General features: G+C 50.8%; 1 protein-coding gene across 1 annotated transcript; it reads left to right on the plus strand.

The window, feature by feature from the left end:
• The first annotated feature begins 1067 nt into the window (after nucleotides 1-1067).
• Nucleotides 1068-21102, plus strand: LOC114197536 (uncharacterized). The gene is made up of 5 exons (XM_088025738.1): nucleotides 1068-1095; nucleotides 2110-2234; nucleotides 4879-5460; nucleotides 8630-8796; nucleotides 20185-21102. Exons 1-5 carry the CDS (start codon nucleotides 1068-1070, stop codon nucleotides 20306-20308), a joined length of 1026 nt encoding a protein of 341 aa, XP_087881864.1. The 3' UTR covers nucleotides 20309-21102.
• Nucleotides 21103-21108: the final 6 nt, after the last annotated feature.

Here is a 21108-nt window from a genome sequence, read left to right on the forward strand (position 1 = left end):
GACCGGGTTTCGTTAAAACCCCCACACCAAACCCCAACACACACACACACACACACCCCTAAAACCCTTCACTTGCTCTCAGGTTAGAGACCCACTTCCCAGGCTAGGCTCCCAGGCCTTGGGGTGGGGGTCAGGGGGTGTCTATGCCCTGCCACATTCCAGATCTCTGCACTCTACACACACAGGCTGGCTTTCACACCTCAAATGGTTCACACTCTGACCACAGGGCCCTTGCATGTGCTGTTCCCTCTAGAACAGCCCTACTGACCCCCAGTTAACTAACTCACCCTTCAGGACTCAGCTCAAAACAAGTCACTTCAAACCTCCTGACCATGTCATTCCTCCATCTGGGAATTCACCTCTGTGACTGTGCTGGCAAAGAGGAATGGCATTAACCACAAGATAGCTTAGCGTCCACACCTTAGACCAATCCTGATTCATGCCCTGGCCCTGGACCCACCTTCCCTGAGCATGTTTTCATCTGAATCCTGAACAGCTTGGGAGTCTGTCATCAAGGGGAAGGGGGGAGGCTGTGGAGTAGAAAACCAACATTATCCCTCCAATTACCATACACTACATACTCTCCTAGTCCTTGCAGAAGTGGAGGGGGGCTATTCGACGTTTCTGGAAGGCAAGGCATGGGCAGGAGCATGAATGAACTTGCCACCTCTGGGGGCTGGACCCAGACTGGCCTGACGAGACTGGGGGATGTGTGAGATATAAGGGAGCCTCATTATTGGGCAGCTTGTAACGCAGATAAAGTGCAGGTCAAATCATGTCCCCTGGGACACAACCCCCCCCCCCACTTGGCAAAACTTCTCATCTCAGTTAGCAACAGGTAAGGCTTTTTGTCTCACCCTCCAAGAGAAACCTGGTAAGGACAAGTTCACAGTCATAGACTGGTGGTGCCATTCTGCTAGTCAAGTCAGTCTAGGCTTGCATGCCTCCAGTGATGGGACACTCACCATTTCCTATGGAAACCCTTTTCACCAACATGAAGCCATCAGTGAAGCCATAAACTCTAACTGACATATTGTTCAATGTGTACTTTGTCTCAGTTTGGGATGATGGAAAAAGTACAGGAGCCTGATGGTGGTGCTGGTCACACAATTGTATGAATGTCTTTAACGCCACTGAACTACATGCTTGAAAATGGTTAAAAGGGTAAATTTTATGTGTATTTTACCACAATGAAAACAAAAAACAAAAAAAACACCACCTCTGGGCTTCACAACCTACAAGCTGAATGGCTTTGATTACTTAAGTAACCTTTTTTTAAAGTTCACTTAAAAAAAAAAATCGAACTGGTGGTTAAGGCAAACAGACACACCCCACCCTCTTTGATCCTGATTTGCCTTCTTCAGTCTTGTTCCCCCAGCTCAGAAGGCTGGGCTCAGTATTTCCAGCGTCCGTCCCGCCTTGTCCCCGCAGGGGCTGCCTTCGCTGTGACCCTGCCCTGCTCTGTGCTAGGCTCGGAGGACTCAGCGAGAAGCAAGCCACAGCCCTTGTCTTCCCAGACACACAAGGAATGAGCAGATTTTTCTTTCCTTTTCTTCTTTAGTCGAAGCAGGGTTCCAGTCTCCATGAAACCCAGACCAGCCAGTAAACTCCTAAGGGACCGGACCATGATGACCCATTCCTGAAAGACCTCACTCGGGTGGAATGATGACAACAGCGCAGATGACACCGGTCCCCAGAACGCTCGGCACACACAGCGTTGGCAGGATGAAGTCTGTGCCCACCCCCCCCAGGGAAGGCCGGGTGTCACAGGGCAGCTTGGGGACGTGCCAAAAAACAGGAAGCAGGAATGACCATCTCCGAAATCCCCTCCGGGATCAGCCCCACCTGACCACCGCCCCCCCCAAGGAATCACAGACCAATCAAACAATCAGAGAAGCAGCCGGAGAGCTAGAGGGAACCCAAACCCCAGAAGCCTCAAACTGGCCGCTGGAGGGCTATGTCAAGTCCTGGAGTGGTGTTATTTTTTCAATGGAGTTTATTGCCAGTGTTTGAAAACCAATGTGATATTTCTCATTTCTCTTTTTAAAAAAGAAAAAAGAAAAAAGAAAAGAGGATGTCTCACAGGGCCAAGAGTTGGCTGGAGCTGAGTTCCAACTGCCCCTGCCTTGGGGCATGTGGGCCCCAACCGGCTTCCCTCACTCACGCTGCCCGTCCAGCCCCTGGAGGCCTCCTGCGCAGCCCTCCTGACAGAGGACCTGGAGGTGGCCCAGAGGGTGAGGGACTTTCCCAGTAACTCATCGGGGACCAAAAAGGTCTGGACTCTCGGGGGGCCACCCAGCACCCACTCCAATCCTCCAGAGAACCTCTGAAGGAGCCCTGCCATGAGCAGCAAGGTGGGCTCACCCGTGTGGCTCTCTGGGAAACCAGAGGAGCGGGCCGGGCAGGCCGGGGGACCGGGGGGGACCCCGGTCAGCCACAGACCCGCTCCCCTCTGAGGGGGGGCAGGGAGGAGACACACAGTGAGCCACGGGCTTCATCCCTCGCCACCATCCTGTCTCTGCTGGTCTAATCCTGGCCCCGTCTCTCCCTGTCCGCTCTGTGGGCCCTGGTTCTTCGTCTGTAAAATGGGGGATGCGGGTCCCGCTGCCGCAGGCAGAACCGAGGCCCCTCGCAGGTGGGTTTGGAAGCACCAGGCACACTGTTGGGTGGCCAGGTGGGCAAGGGGAGAGGCATGCGGGGCAGGAGCGAGGGGCTGGTGCGGCTGCCGAGAGAGGAGGGGGAGCTGAGGCAGCCCTTGGAAGGGAACGGGGGAAGCTGGGAAGGGAGCGGCGTGGCTGAGGGGCCGCCGGCGGGTGGGCTGGGTGACACTGAGGTCATAAACAAGCCTCCCCCCACTACTGCTCCAATAACAGAGCGTTTCTTTTTTTTTCCCTCCCAGTTTTATTGAGATGTAATTAATCTAGAACTTTATACTAGTTTCAAGGGGCGCGACGCGATGATTTCATATATGCATACCTTGCGAAATGATCACCACAAATGTAGTTAACGTTCATCACCTCACAGAGTTATCTTTTTTATTTCTTGTGTTGAGAATTTTTTTTAAAGATTTTATTTATTTTTCAGAGAGAGAGAGAGAGAGAGCAAGCACAAGCAGGGGGAGTGGCAGGCAGAGGCAGAGGGAGAAGCAGGCTTCCCGCTGAGCAGGGAGCCCCAATGCGGGGCTCGACCCCAGGACCCTGGGATCATGACCTGAGCCGAAGGCAGACGCTTAACCACTGAGCCACCCAGGTGTCCCTGTGATGAGAATTGTTAAGATCTGCTCTCTTAGCGACTTTCAAACATACAAGACGGGGCTGCTGACTGTAGTCGTGCTGGACACGACACCCCAGGAAAGGGTGGTTTTCTGTGCACACGCGTGTCCATGGCGGGCTGGCAGGGAGAGGCACCTGGGGACCCAGACAGGGGGAGAAGCCATCATCCGAATGGCCTGTTCCAAGCCAGAGAACAAGAGCCGTGCAGGGTCTCACACTGGCCACAGGATGCTCAGGCCTGAAATTTGACATAAGTCCTCCTCCCCCAGGGGAGGCAGGAAGTGCAACCCCATCCTTTAGCAGGGGTACATGGAGAATGACTCCCCCCCTCAAGGGCTCTGGGGAAAGAGGCTGCTCCTCAGACACCACTCACAGGGTCCACAGTGTGCCGCCCAGAGTCCTGTGCCCCGCGGAGAATCCTGGGACACTCAGGCTTCAGGCCACGTCCTTCCTCCTAGCGGGGGCTCCCTCAAGTTCAAGCTATGGCCTGCCCACTCTTACCCGCCTCTACCTCGTTCCTGCTGACTCGCTTGAGGGAGTGGGGAAGCACGGAAGTGATAAGGCCGGCGCACTTTTATTTGTCAATAATTGTAATTATAAAAACACATCTATGAGAATAATTACTTTTTATTGGGCAATTAATTACAAGCCAGGCACCACGCGAAGCATTTGACATGGATAATTTCATGTCACACAAGCCTGGGAGGTAGGTACCATTATTATCCCCATGTTACAGATAAGAAAACCGAGGCCCAGAGACGTTAAAAGACTTACTCAGGTCACATGGCTTATTACAAATGAGATTCAAAGCTGTGTCCTACGTGTGTGTTTAACCACCAGGCTTTACAAGGAAGAACAGCATTGCTTATATTAATAGATTCTGTTTTCCTTTGTTTAATGAACACCCCCCACTTGACACAAAGGCACTTTTCCTGTTCAACACAATCAGTCACAGGCTTGATAAAGGCAAATAAAAAATCTGGTACTGAAGGGCGCCTGGGTGGCTCAGTCCGTTGAGTCTGCCCTCCGCTGGGGTCATGATCTCAGGGTCCTGGGATTGAGCCCTGTGTCATTTGGGCTCCCTGCTCAGCAGGGAGTCTATTTCTCCCTCTCCGTGTGCCCCTCCCCACCCCGCTTGCTCTCTCTCTCTCTCTCTCTCTCTCTCAAATAAATGAATAAAATCTTTAAAAATATAATCTGGTACTGAAATGCATCTAAACTCCACCACTGACTAGCTGGGTTTCAGTTTCCTTGGTTCTACCCGATGAGGAGACGCAACATGACCATATAGTACTCTGTCCAGGAACGTTCCTCCAGAATCTAACCATGAGGGAAAAAGACAAATCCAAAACATGGCACATTTTCAAGGCAACTGACCTGTCTCCTCCAAACAATTCTTCCAGAGTCAATGCCACGAGAGACCTAACACGCGACAGCAAAAGAGGAGGGCATGAACCTTGACTAGATTCTGGGGGTCCTCCCCAAGGACTGTTTTGGGGGCTCCCTGGGAAAGTGTGAGTGTGGGCTGACAGTAAAGGATGTTAGGGTGTCAGCATTGTCTTTACTATGATGGTAACAATGCAGATGTGTGTCCTTGCTCCTACAGGTGAAGTGGCAGGATGTCCACAACGTACTCGCAGATGGTTCTGGAAAAATAATAAAAGAAGAGAAAAGGAGAGAGAGACACAAAAGCAGCCAATTCCCGACAAGGTGGGACCCAAGGGAAGGGTGTACTGCTGTGCAGTGTGCTGTTTGTGTCAGCTTTTTAGTAGGTCTGGCATTTTTTCAAAATAAAAAGGGAGAGAGGAGAGGAGAGGAAGGAGAGTTGAACGAGCCTGCTCTTCCGGGGCCCCTTCCGGTCTTGAGTCTCGGGCCCGGTGTCAGTGTGCCAGCCACGGGCCGTGACGCCGCGCCACAGACTGGGTGGCTCAAACAATCACAAGCTGATCTCACACTTCTGAAGGCCGAAGGTCTAGATGTCAGCAGGTGTGGTTTCTTCCGAGGCCTCTCCTTGGCTTGCCAACAGCTTTCCTGGTGTGTCCTCACAGGTTCTCCCTCTGTGCATGCGCCCAGGTGTCTTTCTTCTAGAAGGACACCCGTTCGACCGCATCGGGGCCCATCCGAAGAGCATGGTTGTAACTTCATCCCCTCTGTAAAGGCTCATCTCCAAATACAATCACGTTGGAAGGTACTGGGGGTTAGGGCTTCTACAGGTGAATTTGGGGACACAGTTCTGCCTGTAACAGACCCTCAGGCTCCCTGGAGCTTCACCCCAAACTCCACAGGGGCATGAGGAGGGCTTTTCAGGAAATCAGAGCACTGAAGCTGAGCTCCGGGCAGGAGAGGGCTGCTGCAGGCACCTGCCAGGAGAGAGACAGAGAGAGAGCGCGTTTCCTTCGCCTTCGACCACCACCAACCTTCTCATCCACTCCTGCCACCTCTCCCCACCACCCTCCTCCACCCCTCCCCACCCCCCCCACACACACACCACGGGCACCCAACTGCCCAGTCAGCTGCTCAGGGGCAAAGTCATGCCAACCAACCTGTGATAGGACTCCTCCCAGCCCTGGGTAGAAGGTAAAGGGCCTCTTCCTGAAGCCCCAGTGCCCGTTCTTCCTACCTTAGGGGGTGAGTCCCAGACCCCTCAGTGCCTTCACTTGCAGCCAAACAGCACACCATCCTGCAGAGTGCTGGGGTGGTCCTTCCTCCCGGCTGTCACTCAAACAAAAGCAAACTGCCCCCACTCTGAGCCCCAGTGGCAAAAGTCATATTTACTATAGAAACATGAGAAATAGTTACAAAAAGTAATCATTTACTTTTACCTATAATTAGGCAAAAGATTCTAAAAGCCTTTTTGGGGGAAGGCGGTGCCTGGGTGGCTCAGTCGGCTGAGCATTTGGCTCTTGATTTCGGCTCAGGTCATGATCTCAGGGTCCTGGGATCGAGCCCTGCCTCAGGCTTCATGCTCAGTGGGGAGTCTGCCTCTCTCTCTCTCTCTCTCTCTCTCTCTCTCCCCCCTCCCTCTGGCCCTCCCCCCACACTTTCTGTCCCTCCTCAAATAAATAAATAAATCTTTTTAAAGTCTTTTTTTCAAAGATTTTATTTATAAGTAATCTCTACCCCTAACGTGGGGCTCAAACTCACAACCCCGAGATCAAGAGTCACATGCCCCACTGCCTGAGCCAACCAGGTGCCCCAAGACTCCAAAATCCTTAAAATTAGTTAGTTCTACGCTTGGCCCAGTCAGTAATTCTGCTCTTGGTTTTCCATCCAAACCCATAATCAAAAATATAGGAAACACTTCGCCTGAAGATGTTCCTTTTGCTGTTCTTTACAACGATTTGTAACCCAGTGTGTGCTTCCATGGTACCCCCAAGTTCTTGGTGTTCCCTTTAATTAGGAAAAAGGAAAAGGAAAATTAAACGCCAAGGTCCCAGCCCCACCCACCCTCCAGGGAGCTCACTGTCCTGCAAGCCCCCCTTGCTCCCCTGGCCAGTTTCAGACCCCTCCTCCATCTCTTCCCTGGGGGCTTATGCCTTCATTCCTGCAAAGAACCCCCCTGGAGCCCTTGTGAAGGGTAGATTTGACTGAGGGTTTGCAGTGAAGGACCACTGCCAGGCGCACCACCCAGGCAGCTACTAGGAGTCTAGCATCAGCCTACCTCTGCCGGCAAGCCCACGGGCCATTTCTCACCCCCCGCAATTTCTTACTGCTCACTTTCTCATCCTAGACCCCCGCTTACCAGCAAGGATGCATTCCGACTTTCACGGGCCCAAGGCACCTTTGTCTTTGAGGACCCTCTCCTCCATTTAAAAAATAAATAACTAAATAACTAAAATTAAAAATAGCATTTTAGGACTGCAGTAGTATAGAGATGAATACACTCTCGACTGGATTATTTTATATTTATTATTATTGTATCTTTTGTTTTCTTCTGATTTTATTATTTTTTTAAAATATTTTATTTATTTATTTGAGAGCGGCGCGTGCACACAGGGGGAGAGCGAGAAGGAGAAGGAGAAGCAGACTCCCTGCTGAGCAGGGAGCCCGACTTGGGGCTCAATCCCAGGACACTGAGATCATGACCTGAGCGGAAACCAAGAGTCAGGTTTCTGACAGGCACTGACTGAACCGTTCAGGTGCCCCTGTTTTCTTCTGATTTTATTTTATTTAGGATTTTATTTATTTATTTACTTGACAGAGAGAGAGAGCGAGAGCAGGAACACAAGCAGGGGGAGTGGGAGAGGGAGAAGCAGGCTTCCCACGGAGCAGGGAGCCCGATGCGGGGCTCGATCCCAGGACCCTGGGATCATGACCTGAGCCAAGGGCAGGCACCCAACGACTGAGCCACCCAGGCGCCCCTCTTCTGATTTTAAAAGAAATTAAAATTAAAACATTTCTGTGGCCCCCTAAAGTATGGTGAGCCCTAGGTAAGCCTCAGGGAGAAGTCAGTTCACCTGCTGCTTTCCAGCATCTGTTTTTTTTTTTTTAATATTTTATTTATTTATTCATGAAAGACAGAGGGAGAGAGAGACGGGAGAAGCAGAGGGAGAAGCAGGCTCCCAAGGAGCAGGGAGCCCGATGCGGGACTCGATCCCAGCACCCTGGGATCATGACCTGAGCCGAAGGCAGATGCTCAACCATCTGAGCCACCCAGGTGCCCCCAGCATCTGTTGAAGGCCCTAGTCTCAGACGTCCCTCACAGCCCACCCTTCTTCCTCCTTTGTTCTTAACCTTTCCATCCAGATCTTGGGGAGCAGGGGAAAGCCAGCAACGTATGTTTAAAAATAAAGACAATTCTCTGATATGAAAAACGCCCTTCCCCTAGTATGTGAAAGCCACTGAGAATGTTTTAAATAGTCCTTATCTTTCTCCTTCAATAGGAAAAAAATAAATAGGAAGCAACCCAAAGGTTTAACAGTAGGCCCCAGGCACTGGGGCGGGATACTGTGTTGAATGAATGAATGTCTCCTGAATGGATTTTTGTGAGGCCTTTGAGATAATGCTTACAAGGGCCTTGTTACAATTTGGGAAAACAGTTGTGTTAATGAAGGAAAAGGAAGACAAAGGTATACCATAGACATTAGGATCACAATCATATAGAATTTGCATAGAAAAAAGAGAAAAAGCTACTTCATAAGCTATGTTCCTGTTATTGTTCCTTGTACAGAATCATACTGTAGAATATACTCTTTTGTGGGCATGATAGAGTGGATTATTTTTTTAATCCTAAAAAATACACTAGAACGTTAACAACGGTGGTCTGCAAGTGGGGATAAAAATGGATTATTTAAAGTATAAACATACACCCACAGAATGCCTTCCAGTGAAGGGAGCTTCTTCTCTCTGCCCCTCAGTTTGAAGACGGGGACACTGAGGCAGCCAAGCGTCGGCTGAGCTGGGCAGAAGGAAATGGTGGGATCACTCAGTGGGGCCGAGGACCCTCCCAGGCCGCCGCAGCCGTCCCCACGCTGCCCACGACGCTGGGAGGGGCCGAGTTACCTGCTCCAGGTCACCTGCTCAGGTAGCCCGCGTACCTGCCACTCCCGCTTTCCCCGAGGCCCGGCCCCGCGGGCGCTGGCGGCAGCTAAGCTCAGCGGGGGTCCGGGGGCAGGGGTCGGGGCGCTGACGGCCTCCCGCGGAGGAACCGACTCCCCCGCACCCCGGCCGCCCTTTCCTGCTGAGTCACGCCGGCAGACTCGGCGCGGAGTCCCGATCGCTGGTCTGTTTTCGCTGAGTCACGGTCCCGAGGTCTGTTTTCGCTGAGTCACGGTCCCGAGGTCTGTTTTCGCTGAGTCACGGTCCGAGGACCGCTCTCGCTGAGTCACGGTTCAGATGCTCGGCTCCCTCCCCTGGGGAGAAATCCGGGCCGCCGCGGCGGCGGAGGCGCCGACTCCCCGGGGCCCGCGGGGCCCGCAGGCGGCCGCGTCCCCGCGGAGCCGGCGTCCTTGCCCCGCCACCCCGCCACCCCCGCCACCTGCTCCGCGGGTCCTCGCCGGCCTCCCCAGCCTCACGTTAGGGACCCCGACCTGCTCAGCGCCTCGGAGGGCCGGCTCTGCAAACCCGGCAGCCCAGCGAGCTGGGCGTGTGATCCCACCTGGAGGCGGGGGTCTACTCAAACAGGGGGTCCAGTGCAAAAAGCAGCCCCTTCCTGTCTTCCCAGCCACAAGCTCGTTGTCACCAGCACGCTAGGAAAGACAGGAGTTGTGTCCTTCCACGAGGTCAGCTTTATTCAGTCATTGAGCAAGATTAACGTCATTATAAAGCAGGTTCAGGATTCCAAACTCAGTGGCATTTGGAGACGTGATTGACTTGGGTTCTTACTGGCACACAAAGCAGAACACAAGACAAGACACACAGTCAACAAGATAACAGAGTGGGTAGGAAGTTAATGAACCAAACCTGAGGTCAGTCTGTGGGCACGCAGGGGAGATAAGACCTGGGTGGTGCCTGGGTCAGTCCTGGGCACCTGCTGCGGGTGATGTTCAAGCAGCGGAGCTCAATCCGGCAGAACCTTTGGGGGCAGCTGCTTTTTTTAAGTGGTCAGACAGAGAGGGGTCATGTCTGAGGGGTCTGACCGTGTGCTGCCAAACTCCTCCCTTTTTAGAGGGATTTCAGCAGTCCCGGACCCCTGCAGACCTGCTGTACTTCTGCCTGTTACCAGTTCTGGGGTGTCAGCTGATCTGGTCTCAGGATATCTCTTAGCTGCCGTACCCTTCACGGCTTGCATCACTGCTAGACACAGGCACCTGCTGGACATGAGTGACTCCATCTTGCTCTCTACAGGGGCGCGGGGGCTGTGGACAGCAGAGCAGCGGGGCGGCTCAACACAATGCAGGGTCTGGACTGGAACCCAGACAGTGGGATGAACAGTTGGGGGGCAAGTGATGACTTTGAATATAGGCTTTTTATAATGTATTTGTGCTGAAGTTAGGGTCCCTGATGTTTATAATCGTACTTGTTTATAATCGTGGTTACAAGAGACTGTACTCTGGCATAATCCATGCTAAAGAATTTGGGGGCAAAGGGGTATGATGTCTGCAACTCACTCTCTAATAAACCAGAAATATATTTATATATGTATATAAAAGAGAGAGTGTGTGTGTATCTATAATCGAGAGAGAGAGAGAGAGAGTGAATGATAAAACCAATGTGACAAAATGTTAGCACCTGGTAAATCCAGGTGAGGAATTCCATGTACTATCCCTGCAACTTTTCTGGACATTTGAAATTATTTCAAGGAAGTTTACTTATTGAGAAAAAAATTAAGATGAGGACCCTGAGGTTCTGGTGGGGCTTTGTTTGTTTGTTTGTTTGTTGAGAGAGCTAGCAGCAGGTAGGGGTGGAGGAAGAGGGAGAGGGAGAATCTCAGGCGGAGCTGAGATTGGAGCTGAGCATGGAGCCCCACGCGGGACCCTGAGCTCATGACCCGAGCTGAAATCAAGAGTCGGATGCTTAACCGACTGAGCCACCCAGGTGCCCCCAAGGGCCCTGACGTTCTGAACTCCCAAATGAGAGCAAGGTTTGTGAGATTTTAGTGACCCATCCGGAAGTTTCTAGGTAGGAAAAAGGCTCTGGCGGAATCCTGAAAGGGGAACTGGATGCCACTCTCTAACCAAACAGAAGGAGGAATGCTTAGTGAAGGCTTCCTCTTCCCTGGGCCCCATTCTGAGCCTCTTACATATGTTAAACCAGTTTAATCCTGACCACATCCCCTGGAGCTGATGCTGTTATTACTTATCGATTTGTCATATGAGGAAATAAAGTTTAGAGAGTTGACATGCACACGTGTGGTAAGTCATGGATCCTGGACTTGCAATCTCTTCTAGAATTCATTGCTTTAACCCGTCTATATCACCTAGAAGTGCCTTGATCCTCTTGAACCAGATTGAACCAGGTCTTGGAGCTGGAGTCAGGCTCCATATTGGCCATGCTGTCCTCACAGCCTGAACTCTCCAGAGTCCAGATGGCTGCCTGGTCTGGTCCCCAGTCTTCAGTCACTGGATCTGGGCAAACGGAAGATGGACAGTGCCTGAGAAAGATGTTGCTCTTTCTACCCACCTTCACTGCCGCGGGCCCAGGGTCTCCAGACAGCGGCTTGCTATAGAACTTGAGTGTGCTTGAAGGTGAAGGAGAGCAAAATATGCCACCCTAAAACATGCGACTTTGGCATATTGATTATTTTGAGTTAAAGTTATTTAAGAAACAGCCAGTGCCAAGGACACTCTGAATCTCCTTTGTCCCCCCTGAAAACAGGAAATAAGTCTCCCATGTGGAAGGTGCCCTCGCTGTACCAGGAAGGTAGAAGGCATCCTTATCGCCAGAGATAGGGCATCCGAGGCAGAGAAGACTGCATAAATAAAGCTTGTTCTTTCCCCAAGTAACTACTCCAAACCCGGACTTCCTTGGCTTGTCAATTGTTCACAAATTTATTGTTTCTTTGTCTGAAAGCTATAAAAGCTGCCTGATTTGGTCATTTCTGTTCCCCCCCTCTTTTTAAAGATATATTTATTTATTTTAGAGAGAGAGCATGAGCATAGAGTGGGGGGCGGGGGGAGAGGCAGAGGGAGAGAGAGTCCCAAGCCAACTCCATGCTACGTGTGCACAGAGCCCAATGTGGGGCTCGAGCCCATGACCCCAAGACCATGACCTGACCCGAAACCAAGAGCCGGACACTCAACTGACTGTGCCGCCCAGGCGCCCGATTTGGTCATTTCTTTGAGTCCCATATTTTTATAGGCTCTCATGTGTACAAAATTAAATTTGTTTTTCTCCAGTAAATCTGTTTTATGTCCATGTAATTATTAAATCAGCCTAAGAACCTATAAGGAAAGAAAGGAAACGTTTTTCTCCCCTACAAGAGACCGATACACCTGGCCTCAAGTCCCAGGGAGCTATGTGACTGCAGGTGGGGAGTTCAACCCGGCTAAGCCTCATTGGTTAAATCTGTTGTGCTTGCCCGCCATATGCTGGGCTCTGGGCCTAGAGAGTGGATCCCGTGCAGTCCTCACTGCCTTCATGGAGCTCACGGTTGGAATGGAGGGCGGCTGGGGCACAGGAAGCTCAGGGAGGGGCTTATAAGGTGAGCAGGAGAAACTTTAGGAAAGCTGGGCTCAGTCTGTTTTACAACTTTATTTTTTTGTTGTTATTGAGATATAATTGACACAAACCCTACATACTTAAAGTATATAATTTGATGAGTTTTTTTAAAGATTTTATTTATTTGAGAGAAAGAGTGTGTGTGTGTGTGTGAGAGAGAGAGAGAGAGAGAGAGAGAGAGAGCACAAGCAGGGGGAGCAGCAGACAGAGGGAGAAGCAGGCTCCTCACCGAGCAGGGAGCCCGATGCGGGACTCGATCCCAGGACCCCAGGATCATGACCTGAGCCGAAGGCAGACGCCCAGCCGACTGAGCCACCCAGGTGCCCCTTAATTTGATGAGTTTTGACGTAAGTATACCTGTGAAGCCATCTCCACAATCAAGATCATGACTGTATTCACTACTCCCAGAAGTTTCCTCACAGTCCTTTGTTTTTTGCTGTTTTGTTTTGTTTTTAAAGATGTTATTGAGAGAGAGAGAGATTGAGTGTGTGCGTGTTTGTGTGCACACGCACATGAGCAGGGGTGGGGGAGCAGAAGGAGAGAGAGAGAATCTCAAGCCGACTCCATGCTGAGCACTGAGCCCGACCTCATGGTCCTCTGTAATCTTTGTAATCTCCCCTCCAACTAGGTAACCACTGATCTGACGAGATTAGCTTGCATTTCCCCGAATTTTGTAAAATCCTGTATTCGTTTTATATATAATTTTACATAAATGTAATGAGACAGTAAGAATTTTTTTCTTTTAATCTGGCTTCCATTGCTCAGTATTATTATTTCGAGATTCCTGTGTCTTGTTGCATGGAACAATGGTTCTTCCTCTTCACTGCTGGGAATCCAGTGTATGTTTATACCACAGTTGTTTCTCCATTCACCTGCTGATGGACATATATGGGTTGTTTCCAGTTTGGGACTATTAGCAATAAAGCCACTGTGAACATAGGTATACAAGTCTTTGTGATGAAACACGCTTTTATTTCTCGTGGATAAATACCCAGGGCTGGAATGCCTGGGTTGTATGGCAGGTGTTTGTTTGGTCTCTGAAGAAATTGCCAACTCTTTTCAAAAGTGGCTGTACTGTAGGAGAGGTAGTTTCCTCTACCCTCCTAGGTTCTGGAGGCAGGGCCCTAGAAATCAAAATGACAAAGACAAATTAACAGGCAACAGTTGATTAACACATGTAGCACACACGCCCGAGGGAGAAACAGTGATGAGTAACTGAAAAGAGTCCAGGAACTGGGGCTTACATAGCCTCTCAACAAAGAATAATGCAGCCGAGGCACGGGGACACCCCGCACAGTTGAAAATCCATGATAACTTTTGACTCCCCAAACACTTAACTACGGTATCAGGTTAAGATCCCTTCCAGACCCCCCAGCAGAAGGTGAAAGTTCTGGTTGCTTTACAGTCACAACAGGGCGGGGGTAGTCCTTTTATTTTTAGCCATTCAAATATTCGTTCCCCAGCCCTTGCAGGAGGCTGATGATAAGCTCCCCGAATTAAATGTTAACATTTCCTGGTGACTATTTGTCCTACTGCTTTTGGGAGCTCAAATAGGTGCGTAGTGCTATCTCGTTGTACTTTGAATTTCCCCGATGATAGATAAACTTGAACATCTTGCCATGCACTTAGTTAGCATCCATATATTTCTTTTGATGGATTGTCCGTTCAAACTTTTTACCCATTTTAAAAATTAACTTATTTGCCTTCTGAACATTGAATCGTACAAGTTCTTTACGTATTCCAGAGACGCAGGACACGTCCTTTGTCGGATATGTGTTTGCAAATAATTTCTCCTAGTCTCTAGCTCGCCTTTTATGTTTTATAACAGTGTCATTTGAAGAGCAAAAGTCCATTTTGATAAGGTCCCGCCGATTAATATTTTTTCTTTTACATTTTGTGCTTTTAGTGTCGTATTTGAAAAATCTGCCAATCTAAGGTCCCTGAGATTTTCCTTTATGATTTATTCTATATTTTTTAAAAGATTTTATTTTATTTTATTTTTAAAGATTTTATTTATTTGAGAGAGAGAGAATGAGAGATAGAGAGCACGAGAGGGAAGAGGGTCAGAGGGAGAAGCAGACTCCCCGCTGAGCGGGGAGCCCGATGCGGGACTCGATCCCGGGACTCCAGGATCGTGACCTGAGCCGAAGGCAGTCGCTTAACCAACTGAGCCACCCAGGCGCCCCTTAAAGATTTTATTTCTTTATTTGACAGAGAGAGAGAGAGACAGCGAGAGAGGGAACACAAGCAGGGGGAGTGGGAGAGGCAGGTTTCCCGCGGAGCAGGGAGCCCGATGCGGGGCTCGATCCCAGGACCCTGGGATCATGACCTGAGCCGAAGGCAGACGCTTAACGACTGAGCCACTCGGGTGCCCCGATTTATTCTTTATTTTTATAGGCTTCGCTCTTTTTTTTTTTTTCTAAGATTTTATTTATTTATTTGACAGAGAGAGAGAGACAACGAGAGAAGGAACACAAGCAGGGGGAGAAGGAGAAGCAGGCTTCCTGCGGAGCCTGATGCCTGATGCGGGGCTTGTTCCCAGGACCCTGGGACCATGACCTGAGCCTAAGGCAGACGCTTAACGACTGAGCCACCCAGGCGCCCCTATAGGCTTCACTCTTTCATTGAGATCTATTATCTGTTTCCGGGCTGAGTCTTGAAAAATGAAGAGCTTGACAAAGGAGCATGAGAGGGGGATGTGTATTCTAGGTGGGAGGGACCACCCTGAGCAAAGGGCCAGAGGGGTGTGTGCCTGGATAGTTGGGAGGGGGTATTTCTGAGAGCGGCATGCAAGGTGTGAGAGAGGAGGTGGGGTGAGGCCCTCCTGCTGGACAGGTGGCCAGGGCCCAGGGCGGAGGGCCAGGTGTGCCAGGCAAAGGAGCTTGCATGTTATGCCAAGGGCAGTGGGAGCTAGTGAAGGGTGTTGACCAGAAAGGGGTGATGTGGTCACAGTCACCTTATCTGCAAAACCCAGGGCCGGAGGAGTGAAGGAGGTAAGGAGCCAAAGGTGTTCCACTGGCAGGTTGGAAGCTGCTATTCGTTCCCCAGCCCTTGCAGGAGGCTGATGATAAGCTCCCCGAATTAAATGTTAACATTTCCTGGTGACTATTTGTCCTACTGCTTTTGGGAGCTCTTTTTTTTTTTTTTTTTTTTAAGATTTTATTTATTTGACACAGAGAGAGCGAGCACAAGTAGGCAGAGCGGCAGGCAGAGGGAGAGGGAGAAGCAGACTCCCCACTGGTCAGGGAGCCCAATGCGGGGCTCGATCCCAGGACCCTGGGATCACGACCTGAGCAGAAGGCAGACATTTAACTGACTGAGCCACCCAGGCGCCCCTTGGGAGCTCTTTTATTACTGTTAAAAAACAAGATTCAACTGAGTACATTTCAAGATCAAATTGGCTTTATTGGTGATTTGGGAATCGGGCAGTATCCCACCTAGCAATCCCTGAACACCATCCAGCCCAGGCCAGCCTCCCCGTGTCCCCCAGCCTCAGCTGGGGTCTCACCTCTGTTTTTCACCATCAGAGCCTTGGGAGACGGCAGCGCCTGTCCTCCGTCCAAAACCACTTCTGTTTTTCAGGCAAGCGATGGGCGGTGCCAGCCGAGTGCTGAGTCCAGATTTCCACATTCCCCTCAAGCAACTGCGTTTCTGCTGAGTCACGGTTGGGAGGGGGGCTCGCAGAGACAAAAGGGAAGGAAGGCGGATTTTGCTGAGTCACCGGCGACTTCCTCAGCCTCCCTCTGAGCCGTCTCGGTGAAAGGGCAGCTTTCACAGCAGTCTGGAAGAAGAGAAGCTTCCAGAAAAGAGCAGAAGCCTCCAGTTTATCTCTGGTCTTTGCACGTTGTTTGCAAAGCCCTGTCCCAGGCATCTCAAAGGCCGTTTGTCCCAGACTGCACCGCTGAGCATCCCCCGTGGCAGTAAACTGGCAATTCCAAGTTCTCTGGGCCTCCTCTCCATCCTCACTCCCACTTCCTATTCTTCTGACATTCCTGATGGCTCTGCCTTTAGAACGCGGAGGTCCTAGGCTGCTTCTCAGCCTGTCCTGTCCGAGCCCTGGATTATGGTGATGGGCAGCCTTCTGCCCCTCAGCATCCACAACGATCCATCTCAAGTGAGACCTCCCTCTCTCTGCTGCCGGGTTTGTCCCACCTGCGGGCCTCGGTCCTGCCTCTCCCTGGCTGCCTGGAACAACTTTCTTCCCACACCTCCTAGCCTGTGAGTCCACCCTGACCTGACCCTGATTGAACACTGCAATTCCTGAGTCCTCCTGACCCTACATCAGACTTCTCCTGCCCTGTGTCCTCTGCCTCTCAGCACGGAAAGCTCTCAACCTTTAGGACTCCTGTGAATAGATTGGGCCCACCCAGAGAATCCAGCAGGATTTCCCCCACTTTGAAGTCTGCAATCTTCATGACAGATGCAGAGGGCAATGAGCGTATTCAACCAGTCACATAACCTAGTCCCAGGTTCCAGGTATTAGGGCATGGGCATCTCCCGGGGGGGGGGGGCGGGGGCTGTGATTCTGCCCACCACAGAGGAACTCCCACCTCCTGGGTTTGGTGAGGATGAAATGAGACCATGCTGGGAAGAATGCCTGGCTGACAGCAGACCTCTGGATTCCTTCCCGGTTTCTACCCACATTTGTGCCCCCTGTCCCCGTTCCAGATCATTTTCCCTTGGTCCCAGACTCCTTCTATTAGGATCCTGAGCACACAGACTCTGTCAAGGTGGGCTTCCAACCTCTTCAGCTTTGTATCTCTAGCACTCGTATGAAACGGGCCCATTCTAGCCACTCAAGCATTTGACCCCCGGGAGGAAGGTGTGGAGAAGAGGGGGTGGGTCCTCCGAGGGAATCAAGCTCTCATGGTGGAATGCCCCACGTCATGCTGGGAGGTGACAGAAGGGAGCAGTTGAGGAGGAACTCCCAGGGTCTATCCATCTGTGTCCTGCTTCCCAAAGCTGAGGCTCTGTTCCCCATATGAGGAAGGCAGGCCTCGAGGGGGGCCATCCTCCTTTATTGTTGCTGTTGTAAAAATTCTCACAAACATAGCGGCTTAAAACGACACATGTTTATTCTCCGGAGATCCGGAGGTTGGAAGTCCTGAAACAGGTCAGCAGGGGTGCTTCTTCTGGAGTTTTAGGGGAGAATCCACTTCCTCACATTTTCCAACTTCTAGAAGCTGTCTGCTCTCCTTGGCTCATGGCCCCCGACTCCATTGTTCAACACTAGCATCTTCCAGTCTTGGAGTCCTGTTTCTCTTGTCATGTCCCGTTCTGTATCTGTCACCCTGCAGCCTCCCTCTTAGAAGGATTTCGGTAATTACATTAGGCCTACGAGGATAATCCGGGATAATCTCCCCATCTCAAGATCCTTAAATTAACCACATCTGCCAAATCCTTGTTACCTCATAATGGAACATAGTCAAAGGTTCTGGGGATTCGGATGCGGACATCCTTGAGGGGAGGGGGCAGTGCATTATTCAGCTTACCACAGGAGGAGAAAGAATACCATTTGGATCTTTCCAGTTGCTTGAGGGCAGGGAAGGGGAAGTCAGGAAGCTGAATCAGCACGCGGAAGGACCGCAAACTCAACACTGGGACAGAGGAAAGAGCCAGATCAGCTCTGACCCAGCCTCCTCGGCCCCGGGGTTGTCGGTGTGTGGGGTCTGTTCTGGTCAAGGCGGGGGCTCTTAGGGCAGCAGTTAGAATGAGAAGCAAGCCTGGACTGGGAGCCAGGAACCCGTGGTCACTGAAGGCTCTGTGTTGTCCTACGGGGCAAGTCAGTCCCCACTAGGGCCCTCTGCTCCCCCATGTTAGATAAGAAGGAATCAGATCACACAAGCATTGCTTTCTGAGGTTCCTGAATTGACAGGCTCTGGATGTGCTCAGGGAAGTTTTCAGACCTTGGCACCCTTATCCCCCAAATTCCTGGGGCACAGATGTGCCCCTCTGTGACAGGACATGTGGCATGTGGCGAGGCGGGGGGGGGGGGGTGTCAGGAGCATGGACTCTGGCTGCAAAGCACCGTAGTTGGAATCCCAGCTCTGCTGTTACTAGCTGTGTGACTTGGGAAAGCTATTACCCTCTCTGTGCCGTAGTGTCTATGTGGACAAAATGGAGATGAAACTGACAATAACCTGGAAGTCCGATGTCAGGATTAAATGAAATCCTGCACTTAAAGCGTCTGCCCATGGAAAGTGGTCCATAAAATTGGGCTAAGATTGCAGTTTGTAACTTGATTCCAGCCCTTTCGGGGCAGCCTAGGGATATTATCATGTTTACCAGAAAAATCTTGTGGTTTATCTATTCATTCTTTCCAATCAATCAGTGCAGACCAGTCAGCTACCTGCCAGGCATTGTTCCAGGCTCCAGGATTTACAGAACAAAGCAAAGTCCCTGCCCTCCAGGAAACTTGCATTCTAATGAGGCCATTGGTTTCTAATAGCCCTCATTTCTAGAAAATTCTTGGCAACACTTCTTTTTTTTTTTTTTAAGATTTTATTTATTTATTTGAGGGTGCCTGGGTGGCTCAGATGATTAAGCATCTGCCTTCGGCTCAGGTCATGATCCCAGGGTCCTGGGATCGAGTCCCGCATCAGGCTCCCTGCTCCTTGGGAGCCTGCTTCTCCCTCTGCCTCTCTCTCTGTGTCTCTGTCTCTCATGAATAAATAAATAAAAAGTTTTAAAAAAAAGATTTTAGGGCGCCTGGGTGGCTCAGTTGGTTGAGCGACTGCCTTCGGCTCAGGTCATGATCCTGGAGTCCCGGGATCGAGTCCCATATCGGGCTTCCTGCTCAGCGGGGAGTCTGCTTCTCCCTCTGACCCTCTTCCCTCTCGTGCTCTCTATCTCTCATTCTCTCTCTCTCAAATAAATAAATAAAATCTTTAAAAAAAATAAAAAAAATTAAAAAAAAGATTTTATTTATTTATTTGAAAGAGAGCACAAGTAGGGGGGAGGGCGGAGCACTCCCTGCTGAGCAGGGAACCTGAGGTAGGGCTGGATCCCAGGATCCTGGGATCATGACCTGAGCCAAAGGCAGACGCTTAACCAACTGAGCCACCCAGGTGCCCCTTGACAACTCTTTTTTTTTTTTTTAAATCTTCTAGTAGCTACAGCTTTACTTCTGACCTCTGTGAATCTTGTCATCTCTGGGAGAGGACACCTCACCTTGAAGTTTTAAAAATCTTTGTCCCAGACTGGGTTCAAAACCTTAACTTCCTCTGCCTTAGTTTTCTCGTTTGTAAAATGGGAATAATAATACCAACCTTATGGGGTAATTGTGCGGATTAATTGAGCTAATGCATGAGTGTTTAAATAGTAGCTGGTGCACAGTCAGGGCTCGGTGGATATTAGCTATTAGTATGGTAACCATTGTTCACAGAAACAGAGGTGGTGCTATAGTTTATAGACTAAACTTCTTGACCCAGCCCCTCTATCTGGAAGGCTCAGCAACCTCCCGATCGCCAGATTGATTTGGTGACTGACACTCAGGTAAGTGACCCTGCAAGAGGGTGGCTCAAGGGCCAGAACTCTGACCTCGGATTAGATGCACCCACTGCCCACTTCTTGAAGACTGTCTCCAAGCGTCAGGGCCTCCTAGACACACGAGGATGGAAGGAACAGCAGGACTCAGCCACCACAGTCCCCCAGTTGGGGAATCCATGCTTGACAGACCATGCTCAAGCCTGTACTTGCATTTTTTCAGATGTGGGGCACTTGCTACCTCCATTTCCAAACAGCATCCCTGTCCTGAGCCAAAGTCACCTTTTTATAATTTGTTTTTTGTTTGTGTTTCTGTATTTTAACTTAGAATCCAGAATGGTGGCATTGGGACAGGACTTCAGGAATCATCCAGTTTTCTCACCTGGGCTCACCCAGGGACCTGCTGTCCCCCAGTCCTAAGTGATGGATCTCCTGCAGACCTAGTTCAATAGTGGCCCAGAAAGGGCCGGCTCTGTGAAGAGAGGAGTCAGCAGTGACAAGTTCTGGAAGAGCGCCCTAGGCATGCAAGCAGGGAAGTAGTTTGTGTGCCGGGCATGGCTCTCAGGTTGCGTGTGCACCAAGTGCTATGACAGCTTTGGAGGAGGAGGGCAGAGTTCAACTCACTCCCAGGTTTGGGTCCCAGTTTCCTGCTTTATGTGTGACCCCGGGAACGCCACGTCATCACCCCCTGCCTCAGTTTCCCCGTCTGTAAAATGGTAGTGATCTACCCCAGAGAATAGTTGTAGGGAGGAACCATAAACACAATACAGTCTCTAACACTTAGTAGGTGCTCCAAAAAAAAAAAACAGGTCCTAATTGTACATATAGAGTGAGAATTAGGACGCAGGCTGTCAGCGCAGGGTCCCCTGGGGTGAGGTGACGTCTAGGGAGCGCAGGCTCGCAGCACGGGGAGGAGGGGACAGCAGGCAGGGTCTGGGGCTCGTACGTCCCGGCCGTTGCCCACTAGCCTCCCAGCTTTCTGGACCTTTCAGAATCCCAAGGTGCGCAAGTCCCGTCCTGCCATGGGGGCCTCTGGAAGGGACGAAATCACACAGCCGCTCAGATTTCCACAGGAGGTTTGCTTTTTTTTTTTTTTTTTTAAGCGTCCTGTTTTAAATTGCTTTGTTTTCTTTGGGTCATATGACCGCTCCCCCTCCGCCCCCGCTGGCCCGGGGCGGGCGCGGCGCGGGTGTTGCAACGTCTGGCCGAATGTGGGGATCAGCTGCTGACCGCCACCACGTGACCCGCCGCT

Source organism: Eumetopias jubatus, unplaced genomic scaffold (genome assembly GCF_037043125.1).
Source record: "Eumetopias jubatus isolate StellerSeaLion01/CBP00866 unplaced genomic scaffold, mEumJub1_p1.0 scaffold_8, whole genome shotgun sequence".
NCBI classification, from domain to species: domain Eukaryota; kingdom Metazoa; phylum Chordata; class Mammalia; order Carnivora; family Otariidae; genus Eumetopias; species Eumetopias jubatus.

Excerpts from the sequence above, each read along its gene's own strand:
- LOC114197536 (XM_088025738.1), top strand. The coding sequence starts at position 1,068 with ATGGAAAAAGTACAGGAGCCTGATGGTG. Across the intron at positions 1,096-2,109 it reads AGTACAGGAGCCTGATGGTG|TTCCAACTGCCCCTGCCTTG; the intron begins GTGCTGGTCACA and ends GCTGGAGCTGAG. Across the intron at positions 5,461-8,629 it reads AAATACAATCACGTTGGAAG|TTTGAAGACGGGGACACTGA; the intron begins GTACTGGGGGTT and ends TCTGCCCCTCAG.